The sequence below is a fragment of the Sycon ciliatum genome, chromosome 7 (genome assembly GCF_964019385.1).
Source record: "Sycon ciliatum chromosome 7, ocSycCili1.1, whole genome shotgun sequence".
Classification (NCBI taxonomy): Eukaryota; Metazoa; Porifera; class Calcarea; order Leucosolenida; family Sycettidae; genus Sycon; species Sycon ciliatum.
The window spans coordinates 29,834,050-29,855,577 of NC_088649.1; the positions used below are offsets into that span (position 1 = coordinate 29,834,050).

The 21,528-nt window shown below is 47.1% G+C and overlaps 1 protein-coding gene across 1 annotated transcript in view; it reads right to left on the minus strand.

Annotated features, from left to right (window-relative positions):
• The window catches only part of LOC135821289 (proto-oncogene tyrosine-protein kinase ROS-like), a gene marked incomplete in the record, with an annotated part of 64,000 nt that extends 49,054 nt beyond the window's left edge, over positions 1–14,946 (minus strand). The window contains 8 exon segments of the mRNA XM_065334342.1: positions 1,206–1,322; positions 3,523–3,681; positions 4,270–4,407; positions 4,786–4,870; positions 5,446–5,502; positions 6,282–6,494; positions 13,725–13,904; positions 14,452–14,946. Of these exon segments, the coding sequence (XP_065190414.1) occupies positions 1,206–1,322; positions 3,523–3,681; positions 4,270–4,407; positions 4,786–4,870; positions 5,446–5,502; positions 6,282–6,494; positions 13,725–13,829 (874 nt within the window).
• Positions 14,947–21,528: the final 6,582 nt, after the last annotated feature.

The following is a 21,528-nucleotide window of genomic DNA, read 5'->3' on the forward strand; positions in this document are numbered from 1 at the left end:
TGCTGTGCTTGAACCTTCACTTCTCAGTCGACTACCCGTTCTAAATATGGTTTTTACGTCATAAAAGGTCGACTTATAACCGGAAAAATACGGTTTTATGCAGACCATATTTATAGGAAGCCTGAGCAGTGTGTTTGTGTGGGGGGGGGGGGTAGATGATGAGGATTGGAGAATGTCACTCATTCGAAAAAGGTTCCAGTGCAACAGTGCAAGTCAAGAGTTTCAGTGCAAAACGCTGTAAGGGCCGAATTTGAGAAGTTGAAATTTTGAGATTAGTGCATTCAGAAGGCCAATGGGTAGAGGGGACGGCTCGATACCGGGACGCTTTGACAGCCAAATTTGTATAGACCCAAACCGATCATCAGCGTTGATTTTTCACTCGAAATATGTTTGTGGAAGGAAACTGGCATGTTGAAGTTTGCTCTGGGGCTAGAGTCAATCGAACTGAGCCACTCCTTTGTGTTGACCCATTGCCTCCAAGTTGCCCAATTTTTCGCTTCAAAAGTTCAAATCAGAGGTGGCTCCAAACCGGACACGTTTTAGAGTGCACGTCAAATTCACTCTGGGTCTGAAATTAGGTAATTGCTATCGCTCCACGACGGCCAGTACAGAGTAACAATAAGCCTTGTGTGTGCTTCCATTAGTTTTGATTGATATGCGGTGCTTTATTGGCGAGAGGCGAGCCGCTGTTTACCTGCGACAAGAAGTTGATTTTTCGAAAGTCGTAAAACTCAAGTCGCAGTTCTAAGCAACACGTCAAAAACTCACCTGCTTGATATGGCGCTTCTGGTCATCGCAGAGCCATGAAATTTTGGCTCGGAGTATAACACATCGTAGTCTCACTGTGACATATGTTTTCTAATCAAAATACCAAGAGAGAAAGTGAATATTGAGTCCGTTCCGGTTTGCAACCTGTGTCCTTTTTGAAACCGTCCCCTCTACATTCAGGCAAAATTTCCCATTCAAAAATCTGATTAGAACCACCTCAAAACTGACGGCCAAATACGGAGGTAGATACAGACCACACATGAAATGAGTCGCATTTTGGCCATTACTTGGAAGGTGATGACGTGCATATTATGTAAGGTTATCATTCAAGCTGTCATACGGGGTGCAGGCCAGCTGGCGCAAGGATGCATTGGGAATCGGAGGACCAAACAGCTATCCACTGCACACCGTGTTTGCAATCAAGCTCTTCGCCTTACCCGTAACCACCATTCCATGCGCAGGAGCCGGAACGTTGTTAAGGCGATTGCCGGCCGGAGTGGTTCCTGCCCTCAAGTCATTGTTCAGTAAGTAGATGAGGATAGGAATGTCTCCCTCTGCCACAAAACAAACAACCGCAAAATACAGTGAAGTTGACAAACAAATACGATTTAATTCAATACAAACATGACACGCCTTGATCCTTGAAGGGTGGTGGTGTTCCTGCGGATGCGGAAAACTCGGCCTCTAGCCGAGTCTGACGCGAACCGTGAAATTGTTTTAACGTGACACGGGTTCGCGTACAGGACGGGTCAAGAACCGCCTTCCCGCTTCCACGGGACGCCACCGCCCCATGATCAGGCGTCAGATGCGGCTCCTAAACAGTGCAGCGAGGATAGATCAGACCCACCAGCCAGAGAGGCCAACGGCCAAAATCCAATTCGCCGCATTCATGTTTTGCTCGCGCCAGGCCACAAGTTGTTCAAAAATATCCTCAACCTTGGTTCTGTCCTAGATCGTATATACATGCATTCATTGTTTCGTCTCATCATCATGGAGCAGCTTATGCAAAGGCTAGCCAAGCTTGCTTGGCGATGCCAACGCGGAAAAGCCTATACTAAATAATAAGAATACTAATAAGTCCATAATCTACCAATTCACTTGGGTCGCAGCACGGCTGGAAAAAATCGCTCCGCTTCCAAACAGGCAACACGAAAATGAAGTGAAATGCTGACAAGAGTCTACAGCTATTTTACGGACGGCCTATAAAGAATGCAAAGGGAAGGGAAATCCACAGAAGGCACAGTGCTACAGAGATGCCCAGAATAAAGACCTACGCAAACAGTGAGAGAAAGAGACCAAGGCAGGGGCAAATAGATGGGTGTGCAGGTGACAAAAAAACCCCACTATACTAGTAGTGCATTTCACCGTGTAGGCGCTGCATCTGCGCCTTTGATCCTAGAGGGTGGTGGCATTCCCACGGCGGATGCGGAAAACTCGGCTTCCAGCCGAGTCTCACGCGAACCGTGAAATTTTTTATGTATTTTTATTTCAAAAGTATAGACCTCTAGACTTTTTTTTCCAATAATTCAAATTTGGTTGGAGCTTTTTCAGAAATTTCTTCGGAATACTGCTCAGGCAGCCCACGCAATTTTCTCATGATTATAAATTTCTAAACGATCGGATAACAGACGCCCAATTTCGAAATTTTTATGCACAAACTGATCACAGATTTTATGTGGTATAGATGCTGGCCTAACGGTTTTTTTAAACCAGAGGTCTGGACTTTTGAAACGCACTATAATACCTCGTTTATCCGGGCGGGTCCGTAACCGGGCACTGTCCGTGACTTTGAAATATCCGTAACTCCGAAACACATACATCGTGATGGACCAAGGCATTTTTGATGGGGTAGGCATTTGATATGGCATATGACGTCGCCTTTTCCACAAAACTGCCAAAAAATTCACGGTTCGCGTTAGACTTGGCTGGAGTCGGGGTTTTCCGCATCCGTACGCACGCCACCACTCTCTGCGGATCAAAAGAGTAGTAACAGTAGGCCACGAGAGTAGTAATAGTAGGCCACGAGAGTAGTAATATTAGGCCACGAGAGTAGTAATATTAGGCCACAAGAGTAGTAATATTAGGCCACAAGAGTAGTAATATTAGGCCACGAGAGTAGTAATATTAGGCCACAAGAGTAGTAATATTAGGCCACAAGAGAAGTAATATTAGGCCACAAGAGTAGTAATATTAGGCCACAAGAGTAGTAATATTTCCACTGAAACTCTCCCCAAGCGTGCCCGGTAGACCGGAGTGCCCGTAGCTTCGGGGTCCGCATACTGCATAACACGTTATTTTCGGTGGAACTTAAATTTCGGTATTTTCGGTAGAGAAACCAGGCACCTAAAGCTAGATTACACCTAAAATGGCACTAGAGTATGCACTGTATGTGAAGGTAATGATGGTCACCTAACTCTACAGTACACCTGAAACCTGGCAGGTCTCTGGCAGCGAAATTTTACTGCACTTAAAATGACATGTTATGCAGTAACCAAGGTATGAGTGTGTGTAGAGGCATTGTCCCCTTTTCCAGCCATGTAGCTATCAGAGTGACTTCTCGCGTGCACCACGAAGGAACCCTGGGGGGACAACCAGTGTAACATCCGTTTTCCACAACATTATCCGGATAGGCAAGGGAACCGGATAATCGAACACACATACTGTACATATGCATGGCAAATGCTGTAAATCGGCAACCAACGATTTTCTTCCGGATGGAGAGGTACCGGATAAGCTAGGTCTGACTGCACTTACGCTGCGCTTGAGCGTTTGTTGATGCCTGTATTGCCGGTGTCTCCGGTCCAAACATGCTGGGATTATTGATATTGGATGCAGACACTGTGATGAAGTACAGCGTGTTTGGCATCAGGTCGTTTAGCGTGAAGGTAAGCGCGGTGGTGTTGAACACTTCGGCTGTACACATACACATACAAACACACACACACACACACACACACACATACACACACACACATACACACACACACATGCACACACACACACACACACACACACACACACACACACACACGCACACACACGCACACACACACACACACACACACACACACACACACACACACACACACACACACATACATACACACACACACACACACACACACACACACACACACACACAGGATGACATGGGAAAGGCTTGGTTTCAACTTAATAGCTATTGGCAAAGATCAGAAAACAATACCAACACAATATGGATCCCGAAGTTCATAAAACATTTAGCTGGAAGTTGACTAAATCACTGGTACCAGCAGAAAGAGAATGAGAGGCATTACAAGACCCGGAGGAATGTACCCTGATCAAGCCCTAGGTGTACCAAATATATAATCAGGTGACCCAACAGAATGCAACTAAGTCAGATATGCCAGCAGAATGTAACCAAGTCGAATGCGCCAAAAGAATGCAGCCCCGAGTCAGATGAGCCAACAGAACGCAACCAAGTCGGATGAGCCAACAGAATGCAACGGAATCGAAACTTACCATCGCTGCCGTTGCTGATGAATATCTGATAGTGACTTATGACGTTGCTGGGCATCAGAGGCGGCAGGTAAGCCAGCGTAAAGGACGTAGTGCTACGGGTAGCGACTCTCAGGTCTACCGGGGCGCTGCCTGGTGGGGCTGTATGCAGCACAGGGCATTGCATGAACACCAGCAGGCAAGATGAACATGAACAACAGTGCCTTGAAGAACTCTTTATTCATACTTCAGATAGGACAAGTACAGTGAAAACTGTATAAACCGCCCGCTCAAGGGACCTTGCAAACGCGGTCCGTGTCAAAGGCATCGGAAACTATTCGACATTGGTGTGGCGATGAAGATGTTGGAGGTGCGGGGGGGGGGCCTTCCCGGGGAAATATCTCCGATAATCGGGCCCGAATGGCCCATACTGGTATTGCTTCAAACATCACAAGATGAAACAGACTGTTCAGAACGACCTTATCAGAGTGATGCCCATGCCGGGGGTTTGACCTGCAAGACTGTCCAGAGCCGACCTACCTGTGGTGTTGGCGGGCACCCTGAAGAAAGTGCCCATGCTCAGGTTGGACATGATGGTCCCGTTCAGCACCCACTGTGCACTGATCTGAGAGGACGGCACAGAACAGAAGCACAAGTCAATGTTAAGGCGCCAGCAAAACACAAGCAGAAGTCAAGGTTACGCCACCAGCCCAAAGAACTGGCCAATGACATAACCTATAGGGGGGGGGGGGGGCTTACAGAAGTCTGTTCTTCATGAGCATCACATTGGATATTGCAGAAACCAGACAGTGCACAGCATGGAGGCAATCACAGGAATTCCCCATGCCCATGACATCAAAGGGGAGTTCCCCAAGCCCACGACATCAAAAGGGAGTTCCCCAAGCCCAGGACACCAAGGGGAATTCCCAAAGTCCAGGCTGCATGTGTAATGCATAACTAGTTAGCATGCGTACACCCGCACCAGGAACGTGGGTCTAATTAAACGATACATGGTTTACTACGACAGGTAACTTATACCACAATCGTGCCGCCGAACAGTGCAAAACATCTGGTTGCGGCTTATACCACGGAGAATATGGAAGCTTAGCTGAATGGTCACCTGCGCCAAGAGAGTGCAAGTACTCAACATGTCATGCCTGCCCGGGCTTAGACAGCTGCAGGTTGATCATGAGAACTTACAATATACTCTACGCCTGCTTCGACGTCGGTGATGTTGATTGTGCCTGTGCTGCCCACCTGCAACATGTACACACACACACACACACACACACACACACACACACACACACACACACACACACATACGCACACACACATATGCACACACACACACACACACACACACACACACAGAAACACACAGACACACACACACACACACACACACACACACACACACACACATACACACACACACACACACACACACACACACACACACACACACACACACACACACACACACACACACACACACACATACACACACACCATGTATCCATGTATATGCCCGTTGCAAGAGAAGCACGCAAATCTGCAAATGCACTGGATGTGCACCCACAGATTTTCTCTTATAGCAACGATAGCGAACAAGATCTGAATGAGACAGATCAAGAGTAGTGCCAGATAACTGTCCAATCCACACAACTAGCGAAGCCATGTGAATCGACCACCAATGCACACCTGGTCTACACCACACGGAGTACATCGGCATAAAACGGCCAAGACAGTTACCTATGCACACCCTACACTTGCTGGGGTAACCAGTATGGACAGCACGCTGCTTTGTTAGAAGCAGACACTAGATGCACTGGCACCTTGAAGTGAAATTGCAGTTACAGTGCACTTTACCAACCAGCCTCGGCTAGTGAGTACACACACACGCACGCACACACACACACACACACACACACACACACACACACACACACACACACACACACAAACACAGAATTCGTCACAGATCACACCCACTGCTCTTGCGTCCACAGTCAGCCCCCAATACTACCCCTTACCTCTAGTGCCACGGGTTGAAAAGCCTGTCCGACCACACCATTGTCTCGTTGCACTATGATTGTGTATGTGACCTGTGTGGCGTTGACGACGGTTGATGGGCATAGCTGCGCTACACACACACTGAGCTGCACAGTGTCGGTGAAAGCGGGCACTTTGAGCGGCGCTGGAGGAACGCTGAAGATGTCCGACACGCACGGCTGGTTGGCGGCAAGCTGCGGAGAAACAAATATGTATGCACGCAAACATACACATACACATACATACACACATACACACACACACACACACAGTAAAACCTGGTGTAAGCGACCTCTGGTTTTAGCGACCACCTGCTCGTAACGACCGCTTTTCCACGCACGGACAGTTCTACACAGACACTGTGGGACCTGGTTCTAAAGACCACCTGGCTTTAACGACCGCTTTTTCTTGCACCGTGGGGTGGTCGCTTAAACCAGTTTTTACTGTACTTGGCCGAACTGCGGTAAATCAATAAAACAGTGAATGGTATCATCCGGCTCTTTCCAGAAGTAAAGTTCGCACGTCCGCGGTACAACCGGCTATAAAATTGTATCGAGAAACACAACCAGCTTAGGAAGTTTCGTTCGTGCCAGGCCACCACCATGCCTGAGATGCCAGGGTGGCAGATGCAGCGCCTAGCGGTGAGGATGACGCGGTAAGTCTCACAACCAATGCCCGATCAACTGGGTACTGACCACAGTGCACTAGGAGTGAGGGTAACATGGATGCAGCTAACGAAGTTCGCCCCCTTATCGGTCATAGACCTTATGCCGGTTAGTCTGTACTAGTTGTACAGATTGGGTGTTCATTGTGTGCTATGCATGCGCATTTGACCTCTTAGCCTCATAATTTATTGGCAAGCAATCGCTTTTCCAATTTCTTCACTTTGGTTAGAACTAATGACTAGCTAGATCTTTGTCAGAAAAAGGATTTCGTATGAAACTCCTTCAGGGCCCATTTCATAGTGGAAATAGCAGTAAACACAATAGGGTCCTGCACATTCAACACCCAACCGGGTCTACGGGATTCTACGAGATCTGTACAACTTGTACTAACCGGCATAAGCCGTATTGGTTATGAGACAAATGCGGTACCAGTGTACTACCAATTTAGCATTACAGTAGAAATTCTAACTTAGAAGTTGCGACTTCGGCGGTATCAGTCATGAAGTAGTCATGAAGTGCGACGTGCTCCTCGTGTGCTCCGGATGGCAGTCGTGAGCCAGTCAAGTGTCAAGGTCGGCGGGAAGCGTGTGTTCCTCGTCGGAGCAACCAACTTCAGTAGAAGTTCTCTTATCCATACGCCTCGGTACCAAAGTTGCTTGTGTCTCAGAAAAACCCATCACATTATAACTAGGAAACACACTGCAACTACAGTTGCGACCAAAGTGTTTCTTTTTGCCCGTCAATTGATCAGTGGACCTTCATAGAACTGGTATGGTATCTGTTCTGTAGGATTACCCCTGCCAAAGTCCTACTGAGGCTACAGGTTCAAGATGATGCCCAGTTGTACAATTGTGTGTGTTTGTTTGTTTGTGTGTTTGTGTGTGTATGCACGTGTGTGTGGTGTGTGTGTGTGTGTGCGTGGTGTGTGTGTGTGGTGTGTGTGTGTGGTGTGTGTGTGTGTGTGTGTGTGTGTGTGTGTAAGCTCGTGTGTGTGTATGCGTGCATGTGTGTATGTCTGTGTACGGCTGCAGGGGGATTTCCCCAGGTCTGCAATACATCAGACCCGGACTGCCAGAGCCATGTACACTTAGGGCATGAATGATGAATGGCGGGGTGGGTGCCACACAATAGCTACATGCCTGACAGAGGTGGTTGCGATTGTCAATGGCAACAGAACACACACACACACACACACACACACACACACACACACACACACACACACACACACACACACACACACACACGTCTGGTTCAAGGGTGTAAAGAGGCACTTAAATCTATAGCCACCCATGCATGCAAACATGTATACTAATGCTGTGATCAAGTACAAGTATTACAAGGAATACTGTACTGGAGGATACAGTAAAATTCCTTTACACTGATTGATTGGGCTTGCACCTGCCATACATGGTCAGGGCAGTGAAGCAGTTCCCTGACATCAAAATTAATAATGATTCTTACGGATCCAGTGACACCTGATCATGGGGTGGTGGCGTCCCATGGAAGCGGAAAGGTGGTTCTTGACCTAGGGGTTGTACGACTCCTTGTTCTTGACCTGCCCGGCACGCGAACCCGTCGAGTTTTTCTTTTCTCTTTTTTTACGGATCCAGTATAGCAATAAATAGAACTATTAAACTCTGCTGTCGTCACCATGACTGTATCGTCGATCGAAGTCAAAGGCTTTTTTCCAAAATTCAATGATACATGGCGATGACGGCAGACTTAGCTCTATCTATTGCTATGTTCAAACTGTCGTCTCAGCGTTGTTTATTTACTGACCCAGTATCTACAATAATACATTGCTACAGTCATTTTTTCCGAAGTATGTGCCATTTTTCTTACTATTCTTGTACCCTTGTTTTTTCACTCCAAGTGTATACATCCTATTGCAGTTTCATTATTCCTTTTAGCCACGAATTCCATTGGTAATTGTGACAAGAAAACGTTCTGGAACACTTAATTCGTTGCTATGGTTGTAGTATGAGTGCGCATATAGTTTTATTCATTGCATTATTAAAATTATTAAGATTATTGTTTCCAAGTCGCCTTTTTACTAAAGTCAACATTCAGTTTAAAGACTCTGGGTGGGGCTGAAGAAAAGTTTCGGTGTTCACGAGTTGTTGTTATTCGCGAGCTTTAAGTAGAACAACGTTACTAGGTCTGAAGACAGCGCAAATATTTGGGAGTTGCTGTTACAAACAAGGTTGACAGTATTAAGGTTTGCCAACACCCGCCATAATACTTTCCCTGCCATTAGACTTCGGATATACAGTATGTGTACTTTCGTTATAAAGTACACACAGCTATTCCATGCTCCCTGGAACTTTAATATGTACTTCAAAGGGCCATACATCTGTACTTGATTGCCAATACACTGTGTATCCAAGGTCAATTGAATGGTTAAAATATGGTTCTTTCGTTCAAAAGGTCTGAGGGGCGGAAAGGGGAAGTTCTGAAAAGAGATTGACTGTCACCACCAGGACTCAAACCAATGACATGCGTTTGAGGCCAACGATGCTCTCACAACTGAGCTATGTATGGAACACCACCACACACTGCACGAGGACTGTCTCCAACCAGATTCTTATCTGCTAAGGTGCAGAGCTCACGGCTGGCTCAGTACTTCCCCCGCTCACCACCAGGACTCAAACCAATGACATGCGTTTGAGGCCAGCGATGCTCCCACAACTGAGCTATTGATTGAAGACTACCACACACTGCACGAGGTTTATCTCCAACCAGATTCCTATCTGCTAATGTGCAGGGATCACGGCTGGCTGAGTACTTCCCCCGCTCAGTTCTCTTCTGTACAACCTTAGGCTTAGTTTGTATGCATGGACTTTGAAGTACGTGCATTGTGCTAGTCTCACTAGCCGTAGTACGGTGCTGGCAACTGAAATCCGACCCCCTGAGCGGTGGGTTCACATTCTAGCGGTCTCTGTATGGTAGTTTTACCATCCCGTGTTGGGTCTTTGCCATGTGAGCGCACCACCGCTCAGGGGGTCGGATTTCAGTTGCCATCACTGTACTGCTACTACTACTTCTTGCGTAGGGATGAACAACTATCCTATCCACGATGGGAATTAACCGTATTGCGTGACTGATCCTTTCAATGTTCTAACCTTTCAAGTGACTTTTCCTTTTCTGCCTGGACTCCTCCTTGGTTTCCCTTTTCTCTCTAGCTCTATATATTTTACTAGCGAACTCCCAACAGGCATTGCCTCTTTACTGGGAACCCAAGGAATGACTTGGTGCTTGTGACAAATGCAGAAATGGGCTTAGCTTGACGACATCCAGGTGGCAGCATGTTCCATCTCTATTGTCAGCTGACCGATCAGTCACACCTGGAAACAAACCTCCAACCTGAACTGTGCCCCCAAGGATTTGTTCAGCAATGGTGTGAGCCATGGGGCTGGCTGACCATTTGCAAGTGCAATCACCGACACCAAGGACAACAAAACCCGGCTGTGCAGCAAATGCCCCGTGGCACGTGTTAACAGCCTGCGACAAGCACCACTACAGCATCAGGAATCATGCTGAACACCACACCACGAATACATAAGCAAGTGTACACGTGTTGAAGTATGAAGTTGACGACAAGTTAAAGGCAACTTATTGTCAACTTTGCTGATTTCTCTCAATCTTCCGTCAACCAGCATAGCCCTCCAATCCACTACTAGTACACGCATACACAAACACAGCGTACGTTTCATTTTAAAACGCACACATAGACGTGTACCTATACACGCACACACACACATGCCCCCTCCCATATACACACGCGCACGCACACACACACACATGCCCCCCCCCCCCCATATACACACGCGCACGCACACACATGCCCCCCCCCCCATATACACACACACGCACGCACACACATGTCCCCCCCCCCCACAAACATACACGCACACACATCCCCCCCCCCATATACACACACGCACGCACACACATGCCCCCCCCCCCCATATACACACACACGCACGCACACATATGCCCCCCCCCCCCATACACACACGCACGCACACACATGCCCCCCCCCATACACACACACGCACGCACGCACACACATGCCCCCCCCCCCATACACACACACGCACGCACACACATGCCCCCCCCCCCCCATACACACACACACGCACGCACACACATGCCCCCCCATACACACACACACACACGCACACACATGCCCCCCCCCCACATATACATACACACACTCACACATACAATGGTACTTTTCGCCAAGCCCTGCACGTTGTTTGAAACTACGGGATGAGCATCGTGCGTACAAGAACTTGAAGAAGGAAAAGGACATCGCGAGAACAATAATTATTATGCTTCCACATACTTCACTAATCCACGTGATTATTATGCAACCTATGCGACTATGTAGTCTTGGTTTAGCACGTCAGTTCGTTAGCTAAACCACTCCTCATAAAAACTCTCTCAAACTCTAATGACGCAATCATAAGGTACCTCCACCAGTCAGGGTCTGCGCGAATACACTTCCGCACTGTCCGTCAGCATCCCATATCAAAATGCATTGCAGCCACTGCCACCACGACAGATTTGTGATCAACCACGGGTGGGTCCAAATAGAATAGATGCTGCCTGTTTGAACACCAACGTTGAGAACAAATCACGGTACTGCAAGTCAGTGTCTGGGTGGCGTGGCATGATAGCAACATGGATGCAGAAGACACCATTTCGGTCTTTGGCACACTTTCAGGTAGGTTCGATTTGTTCCCTTCTCACCCCTAGTGTTTCCCCAATTTACACCCTCTCTCTTTCCTCTGTTCTTCGACCTCCCACACGCCTGAAATATTTGCCTTTTTTTTTGCGAAAAATTCATTCTCGTTCTGTGTCCTGAACTCAACAAATAACAGGAAGAAACAAACCATTAATTTTTTTTCTTCAGACTTTTCCCTTTTCCATAGGGCTTGAAAGTGCTACGTCACAGCATAGCAACAATTTCAAAAATTCAAAAATTGGATCCACTTGGATCCAGTTTTTGTATGGATCCAAGCACATTTCAAGCCGTCTTACTCACCGCAAGGTGATGTAACCAGTGAAACTGAGTGATTTGGCTACTGGGGGCTGGGTTACAGCTGGTGGCGAAGTAAAAGTCACCCCTGCATGCGACATGAGTGGGTTGCTGTGCACCCACATACTGAGGCAATAGCAAAGTCACACCTTAGTGGATCCAAAATAGAAATCTGATGTCAACTTAGTACTCCCTGGCCGCTTTTGACGTCATCACTTTCAAGCCCTATTCCGTCGACCAGTGAGTAAAAGAAACAGTCCACCAGGAAAGGCGGGGGAACACTGGGGAAATGTGGGAATAAGAACTAAAAAGTTGAACTCGGATGGTGAGCCAATATAGTTATGATGGACTGTATAAGATCTGGTTACGTTGGTGGACAGTTTGTCATAACTCGTAACATTTTGTCCTTTTCCTTTCTTTATCATAAGAACTAAAAAGTGCAAAATTCAACTCCCATGGTGAGCCAATTAAATTATGGTGAAAAAGGAGAAGGACAAAACGTTACGAGTTATCACTAGCTGTCCACCAACGCAACCAGATCTTATACAGTCAGCGAGTAACATTATTGTCCTCCTCCTTTTTCACCATGACTAAAATGTGATCAGGGCTTTCTGCATCCTGGTGTTAAAACGTGACCATTAGTTACTATGTGCAATGCTGAGAGCCTGATGGACTCGGATGGAGAGCCAAGGATAAATTTATAGTAAAGAAAAAATGGACCAAGAAACTACGAGTTATTGCATGAGCTGATTGTTTAGTAACTGGTGGTGTTAGTGGACATTATAGCATAACTTGTAGTTTCTTGGTACTTTTTTCTTTACTATGAATGGGAAGAGAGTTGGGAAAAGTCCTAAAATATATAAATTAGTGGTCGTAACAAATAGAAAGGTACTTCAGGAACTCTCAGAGTACATCATCATAAATTCCCAACAATGGCTGGTCTTTTCATGCTGAGAGTAAAAATATAAAGCAAGCCATTTATTCATCCACAGCATAGCTTCTGTCCCATTCAGGCAGACCATTGTATTCATGCAGGATCCACCCACCCACCCACCATCACCATCACCATCACCCACAAGTGCACGACGAGACTACATCTCTTGAAGTCCACAATCCACCCATGGCCCAGTCCAGTGTGCTCTCCGGACCACAACACAGAGAACACACACACACAGAATGATCAACAAACATTCTCCACTACAACTTAGTACACGTACAATGACTGGGTTGAGAGGGACACTCTCCAACACAAATCATCTCCCAGCTGGAGCTTCTTAGCTGGCTCGGAGTGTATCCCACAACTGGCCGAAGCTGTTTTTGTTTTTTTGTTCCACACATTCAACACACCGCAACAACTACGAAGTACTTGTGGTTTTCTCTCTGGAGATTGTCTCTCTCACGAGATTGACACTGACTATCATTCTAGAGGGTGTACTGTAAAAAATTATTTTCCAAGCACAGAACCGCAGGACATCGACGCGACTGACAGCATGTGGGACGGTACGCATACGTGACCGTACCACGGTACTGTGAAATCCGGGGTTTCAATCGCACATTTTTGGCAGATAGTTTTATAGTTCCGCCCGCGCGCACACGAGATACGATCGCAGGACCAGTGATGCGCCGATAATAGTAATTGCACTCTGTCACTGTCACATCTGCATGGCTTGGAGAGATCGATTTTCATTTATTTTATTTTTCTCAAGACTTACCACCCCCGACGCAGTGAAACTCCAGGCGGCAAGCAACGCTAGAAGAGCGACGCGAAGGTCGCCATCTCCGCGGTGCCGACGGAATTGCCGCCCTAACGGCTCCATGCTCGTGCACTGTCCGAAGAAGTGCGCGATAACTCAACGAGCCAACTCCAGTACCCGTTGAACACGGACACAACTCTACAGAAGCATAGAAACAGATTTCGGAAGACGGCGAACAAATCATGACATTGTACAGTACAGTGATCACGCAGATTCCCGATGCAGCTCATGCAAAACTCTCCATACAGAGATAACAATTCTGTTTCCAAAATACAGTACATTTCTGGAGAAGTTCATTGATCGGACAAAATGCCGGTTTTCGGAACTGAAAAATAATTGAATCTACCAACAGCCACCCCGCTCCATGCTGCAACAGAGTGTTTCGGATTGAGATTTTGTCAGGGAGGAAGAGAGAGGTAGAGAGATAGAGATGATGCGTGTTGGGATACCGATAGGCACAGCTGCGCTTTTCTAGAGTCTGAACAGGAAGTCGTTGTTCCGACACACGGCACGCGTAATTCGTGTTCACAGCAGCACGCACACAGCGTGCAGCGACGACGTCGACAAGACACAGAGATCTACAACATACTAGGGGTTCCACGACAGACGACAGTCGCTCGCACACAGAGCACGACACTGCGCAGCCTACTGTGTACATGGTGTAGTCACCCACACAACAACTTACCATCAAACCAGCAACTACGACACCACCAGCAGCAGTCCAAAGTGATTTGATTTTAGTTCTGCAGCACCCACTAATCCAGTCGAACTACCGGAAGACGAGTTGAATTGGGCAAACCAGGCGACTAGCTGGACAGGAACGGAGCAGCGTGCACGGTATCAGAAATAAACGCAACCTCCAGATTCGGTAATAGGAACCTTGGCTTGGTGCGGAAGGTGAGAACTGTTTACTAGAATTTGCTCCAAAGGCAAAGGCAAAGACCTGGACGATAGTGTTACATCACCGCCACCGCTAGTTATTAGCGAGCTCTGAAGTTTGCACCCCGGTCAGCAGAGAGGTAACCTGGCTCACAGTTGCACTGGCGGAAGATGAGCATGCAGAGTTCTCTCAAGGTGGAGAAATATTATTGCGCCCACTCCAAAACCACTTGAGAGTGATTTTCAATGGACAGCTACGCCTCATTCGTGCCGTGGTGGTGTGGTGGTGTGAAGCATGCGATCGCGACCAAACAGGCAGTTACGTACCCAAACTAGTCACACTGACAAAGGGTAGCTAGTCAGTATGGTGTCGATCGATCACGGCCGACACACGACTCATGCTAGCGTCACAACCAGAACTGTGTCTATCATCAGTTTATTTGCTTCATCCAAGCATTCCGTGTGTGTGTGCATGTGATTTCAGGCGCACGCATCTACATGACTGTAGGCCTCGATCTCCCGTCGACGCGTCGTGAACGCGTGGCTCACACTACCATTGACTACGGTGACCAGCACTTGAAATCGCCTGGATGCATGCGGATTCTGCATGACTGTCAACTCACATGTGGCGTGTGCGCTGCATGAGTGCATGCATTCAGTTACCACTGCCCTGGCTGTGTAGATCTACTGCTGAGTGCTAACTCAAGTAACTGTACGGGGCACCGACTTGCCACTGTAGTGTAGTGAGACTGAGAGGGGACTTGCACAATACAAGGGCCACAGGCACATGTTCACACAACTACTTCCCAAGGGCCTGGTCACACATGCATTTTTTAGTTTTTACATGTACATGTACGTCCGTAGCGAGGATACCGAAGCACCGTGATAAACACCACCAATGTGACTACCGACGTCGTCTATAACAGTATGATACTTGATAGGTGCATGTAACGAAGCCGGCAGCTGGTTCGCAGCCCAGACACTGAGACAGGCTGACAACAGAGTCAGTGAGTGTCTGTGAGGCCTCGAGGGGCTGACTGACTATGTACAATCATGTACATTGTACGTATCTTTCAAAACTGGGAGCTGTCCTTGCTGCACGCGCGCGCTTGTCAACGGGCAGTGCCACTGTACCTCGCACTTGTCATCCTCTGACGACCAACAGCACACTAACTCCATTGGCATTGTACTTTTGAAATACAACCTGTCAAACTCGTTGACACATGAATCGCGCGCGACACCAAACAGCTCTATCCACGGCACGGGATTAGTGTTAGTACTTGCTATCCCCACATCCCAGTGGCAGTGAAGGCAAGGATTTTAGGGTGTGGCTTCCCAATATTGATCATGTACATGTAAGGATCAACTCCTGGATCTCGACCGAGAGGAAGGCCCGCAACATCATGGATTTCTAACATTAAAAGTTGGACGGGTCTTCCCTTGCATGCTCTCTCTCATGCAGCACACGATAGAGTTGGATTCAGAGACACCATTCACAATTCTCTCTATTAATGCCTCTACGATGGCCTTGTGATTATGAGTTATACCAGGGAGTCGTAAAATACCATACGACTCCCTGGTTATACATACATACATACATACATACATACATGTACATGTACATGTACATATTGTACAGACATGGTGTTAGATGATCTAATAGGGCTTGAAAGTGCTACGTCACAGCATAGCAACAATTTCAAAAATTCAAAAACTGGATCCACTTGGATCCAGTTTTTGTATGGATCCAAGCACATTTCAAGCGGTCTTACCCACAGCATGGTGATGTAGCCAGTGAAACTGACTGATTTGGCTACTGGGGGCGGGGTTACAACTGGTGGCGAAATAAAAGTCACACCTGCATGCGACATGAGTGGGTTGCTATGCACCCACATACTTAGGCAATAGCAAAGTCACACCTTAGTGGATCCAAAAATAAAAATCTGATGTCAACTTACTACTCCCTGGCCGTTTTGGCGTCATCACTTTCAAGCCCTATAGTAACACCATGTACCAGTACAAGAGTAGTACAGTACTAGTACCACTAGTCTAGTATTAGGTAAACCTTGTCTAGTACACACATGTTGTTGGTTTGACAGCATGAAACAAGGTGGAGGACACCGTGTTCCGGAAACAGTGACCTCCAGGTGCGATCAAAGACTCACGTCAGGAGAAGTCCAAAAACTCCTCTAGCATAATGAGGGTCAGAACCGGGTTACACCCCCGTAGTTATGGTTCAGATGGTCCCAACTAGGAACCGGGCCGCGGGGCTCTACCAACCGTGTGGATGGTTGTAATACCTGTCAGGTCACTGTTTGAAAGTCTGTTTCCGAACACGATGTCCTCCACCTTGTTTCATGCTGTCAAACCGACAACATAATAGGCCTTGAAAGTGATGACGTCAAAAACGGCCAGGGAGTACTAAGTTGACATCAGATTTCTATTTTGGATCCACTAAGGTGTGACTTTGCTATTGCCTCAGTATGTGGGTGCATAGCAACCCACTCATGTCGTATGCAGGGGTGACTTTTACTTCGCCACCAGTTGTAACCCCGCCCCCAGTAGCCAAATCAGTCAGTTTCACTGGTTACATCACCTTGCTGTGAGTAAGACGGTTTGAAATGTGCTTGGATCCATACAAAAACTGGATCCAAGTGGATCCAATTTTTGAATTTTTGAAATTGTTGCTATGCTGTGACGTAGCACTTTCAAGCCCTTATATACATGACGTGATGATTGCACTCAAATTCAATCTGCGGACAGAACTGTTTCGTCCTTTGTGGACTCCTCAGCAATACAGCATTTACATGTACATGTACATGTAGTCCTGATTCACTATGGTAGAAAGACAAAAAAATACCAGTAAATGGGCCCTGATCTACATGTACATTGTATAGGCACTGGCGGATAATGGTGGCAGAAAATTGGCAGAGTTCGGTACTTTTTCTTGTAAGTTTCATGCATGTTTGGTATGTGGATAAAGAAATGGAGCAGAATTCGAGGAATTGCCCGCCATAAGGTTTGTATGGTTCTGCCAATTTCACTGCTTTTCGAGCAGAATCTGCCACCTTTTCGAGCATACTCCGCCGGTGCCTAACATTAGTCGCAGAAGCTTGCTGTGGCAATATTCACGAGGCTGACTTTCACGTCTTGTAGGTCATCAACTTGTTCTGTTGTAGCCTGCGTAGGTCATCAACTACAACTAACAGTATAAGTTTCTACATTGCCCGTTCACATCTAGAGATCGATATTTTTTTGAACAACGACGAGACGAACAGAGACCACCCCCCCCCCCCCCCCCCCCCAACGAACGAATATGTTCGTCAGTGTCGCTCCTAGACGGTGAGAACAAGTCAGCGTGATGATTATGCCTGGAGAGCACTTCAGGCACAATCTTCCTCAGCCTACTCAAGCTCAACTGAGGGCCATTGAGGGGTGAATTCCCCGAAACACTGACTGTGTATTGAGTAGGGAGTGGTGCTTTCTTGCAGCTTTGCCGAGTGGAAGGTTCGATGGACTTCTCGTGTTCTCTGGATGGCAGTCGTGAGTCAGTCAAGTCAGCAGAATATCGCGAGCTCCAGTGTGGGGAGCAAACCCTTTGCTTACAATCATCGACGAAGTCGCAACCACTATTTCGTACTATTGTACTAGTAGTCGGTTCTTCTAAAGCGACGATTTGAAGTAGATCTCCTCGGAAACTTTATTCATAATTATGGTGGTAAACACGCATCTGGTAGACCTCCTCGGAGTTGCTCATTCTTAGGTTCCACTCTACGCTCAATACTAGTAAGGGGTCGTCCACAAATATCGATGTTTTTTTAGAGAAGATATTCGTTCGTTTGGGGGGGGGAGGGGTTTTGGGCCCTGTTCGTCTCGTCTTTGAGAAAAAATATCGAACTCTATCTATGGACGGGCACTGTTCGAACATGTACATGTAGTTTATGACCTACATTGTACACAAAGTGAAAGTCAACCTCGTAGCTCGTGAGCAGAACCATGGCAAGGTTGTGCGACCGTGGCAACATAATAAACCTAGGTGTATAGTGAAATTGGAGTTGCAGCTGGTCACGTTTCATGAGGAAATTGAACTTCATTAAAATATCGTCTTTAAAAAAATATTTGAAACTGGGATGTTGAGCCATAAATAAATGTGGAAGAGAAAAGGACATATGGATACGAGTTAAGAGTAACTCTCCATCACTGTAACATGATACTATATACAGTCAGAAAGTGCAATAACTAGGCACAAAACTGACAGAGTACTGAAACATTCGACGTCCTGACACCTAGCTTCAACACATCTCCGTAGCGCTAACCGACAGCCTTCCAACTTGGAAGGTTCAAGGTTATGGAAAAGACCCAAGAGGGGAAGGCAAGCGCAACGAAAACGAGCAAAAGCCACAGTCCCAACGGAACAAAGAATGTCGATTGTTACCTTCCAAGTTGGAAGGCTGTCGGTTAGCGCTACGGAGATGTGTTGAAGCTAGGTGTCAGGACGTCGAATGTTTCAGTACTCTGTCAGTTTTGTGCCTAGTTATTGCACTTTCTGACTGTATATAGTATCATGTTACAGTGATGGAGAGTTACTCTTAACTCGTATCCATATGTCCTTTTCTCTTCCACATTTAAAAAAATATCGATATTATTTTACGGACGGCCCCTAACCGTGTATTGTGTGCACTACTGTCGGAAGGTTTACTCGGACTCCTCAACACTGCTCCTCGCACTTACGGTCATTACATGTACACGTGTTTCCGGTCCGGCCCAGCTGACAGATATGCTGCCACCTGCTGGCCCTGAGCCCGCCCGCCCCAGAACCCGCCACCAACATCGAGTGAAACTCTCCCATGCCTTCCAGTTGTCAAACCCCTCCCCGCAACCAGTCCTCACATCCTACACCGATCCTTCCCGTTCTGCCTACTCGCAACATGGAATGCTCTACCTTTGCCATCCTGAACGTTCCCCCATCCGAGGCAGCGCTGCAACGCTTCAAAGTAGCAGTGTACAAGTAGTGAACCTTTTTTAAATTGTACTTCAAATTCAAAATGAAGTGCTGAATTAAAATGAGGGAAGGTGAGACAATAGAAGTGAAGTGAGAGCTAAGTGCAACGGGGGGGGGGGGGGAGGAAACTAATTGTAACGCTAGAACTGTGTAGTGAGACAACCAATCATGCTGTTCACCTTGGCTTAGGGTCCGGCGGATTCTGCCGGCAGAAAAATTGGCAGAATTTGTTACTTTTTCTGGTAAGTTTCATGCATGTTTGGTATGTGGATAAAAAAAATGGAGCAGACTTCGAGGAATTGCCCGCCATAGGGTTTGTATGGTTCTGCCAATTTCACTGCTTTTCAAGCAGAATCTACCACCTTTTCGAGCAGAGTCCGCCGGTCCCTAGACTGCACCTACGAAAACAATCTTATCGCAACTACATGTACATGTACATGTACATGTACGTGTTTCTTCTGCTTACAAAGATCAGGCTTATGCAAACGAATACAAACAGCCTCAAGTGCGTCGATTATTTTCAAATTCTTTACTACTAGTATTTTAAAGAGTCGGCGTGGAGAAAGCAATTTTATTAGTGCAATTAGGAGTATAATCGATGCAGACATGGCCAGACAACAACGAGTTCATGGAATTTTTAAGGATTTTTATGTTATTCAAAATCGATTTTCGTGTTCCGCTCATCAGTGAATAGTATCGGAACTGAGGGTACTGTGTACAAAAATAGAACATTTTATAACAGCATAATTAATTAAAAGTGTGAACAACAAAGGAAGTGCTACAGCATTACATAATAGGTGTCAAACATAGTGCTAACGTATATAACTGAGTGCAGCCACAAAGCAAGATGTGATACAGTGCAACATGACACAACATTTACATCTGATAACCAGCTACGAGAACAACTTTAGCGCGACTACGTGCTTCTTTTGTTTACAAAGAACAGGATTATGCACACGAATACATACAGCTTCCAGAACCTTCAATTGCTTAACATAACTTGCACGGCACAAAACAGAAAAGTGAGAATCATCGTACACACTAAGACAATCTGGACGTGATAACAAGTGACAAAATACAGCTGACTTTTTGCTCACGTCGCTCTCTTCCGTCTCATCCCGCTCCTTTCCTTCGACCTCCTCCGCCCTATCCTCGTCCTCCGTCTCATCTTCATCATCATCGTCCTCATCACCACCATCATCATCAGTCACTTCCTCATCATCCGTTTGATGCTCAGTCTCACTGCACTCCTTATCAGCCTCCAACATGGCTCCATCATCTCCACCAGCATCACAAGTCGTTTGACCGCTGCTCCGCGTCACCGTTGCTGGGTTCTCTGCTACTGCACACCCATTTCCATTGTCCATTTTGCGTGGGCCAAGTCCATTCCGTGCATAAATTTCAAGTGAATAGTTTGCTGTGCTTCTTCTGGGTCTATGGGTGAGGATATTGGTTTCATTTTGGTTTGTCGATGATCTCCCTCTCTGTCCAGACACAGTCGGCACCGTGGATCCCAGCACCGGGGGGACCACCGTCTCGGTAGTCACCAAAGGTAAAGGGGGTGGCTCAGGTGGAGGCAAGGGCAACTGCCGAGGTGAAGGTTCAGTGTCTCTCGGTGGCCCCTCCTCCATTCCAGGACGATGATGTTGTGCTAGAGTAGGCTCCGCTGCCGTTTGCAGTGGGTCGAGAAGTGGTGGCCAGGTCAATGATGGCAAACCCACCCCAGCCCCAGCCATCCACGGCACCCCAGGTGGTGGGGCCGGTGGTGGCACGGGAACAGGCGGCGCTGTCGGCACAGCGTGTTTGTCTACTGAGCTAACTGGGTTCTTACACGGCCTACCACGCTTTGGCCGCTTTGCTCTGGCTGCTGGTGGTAATAAG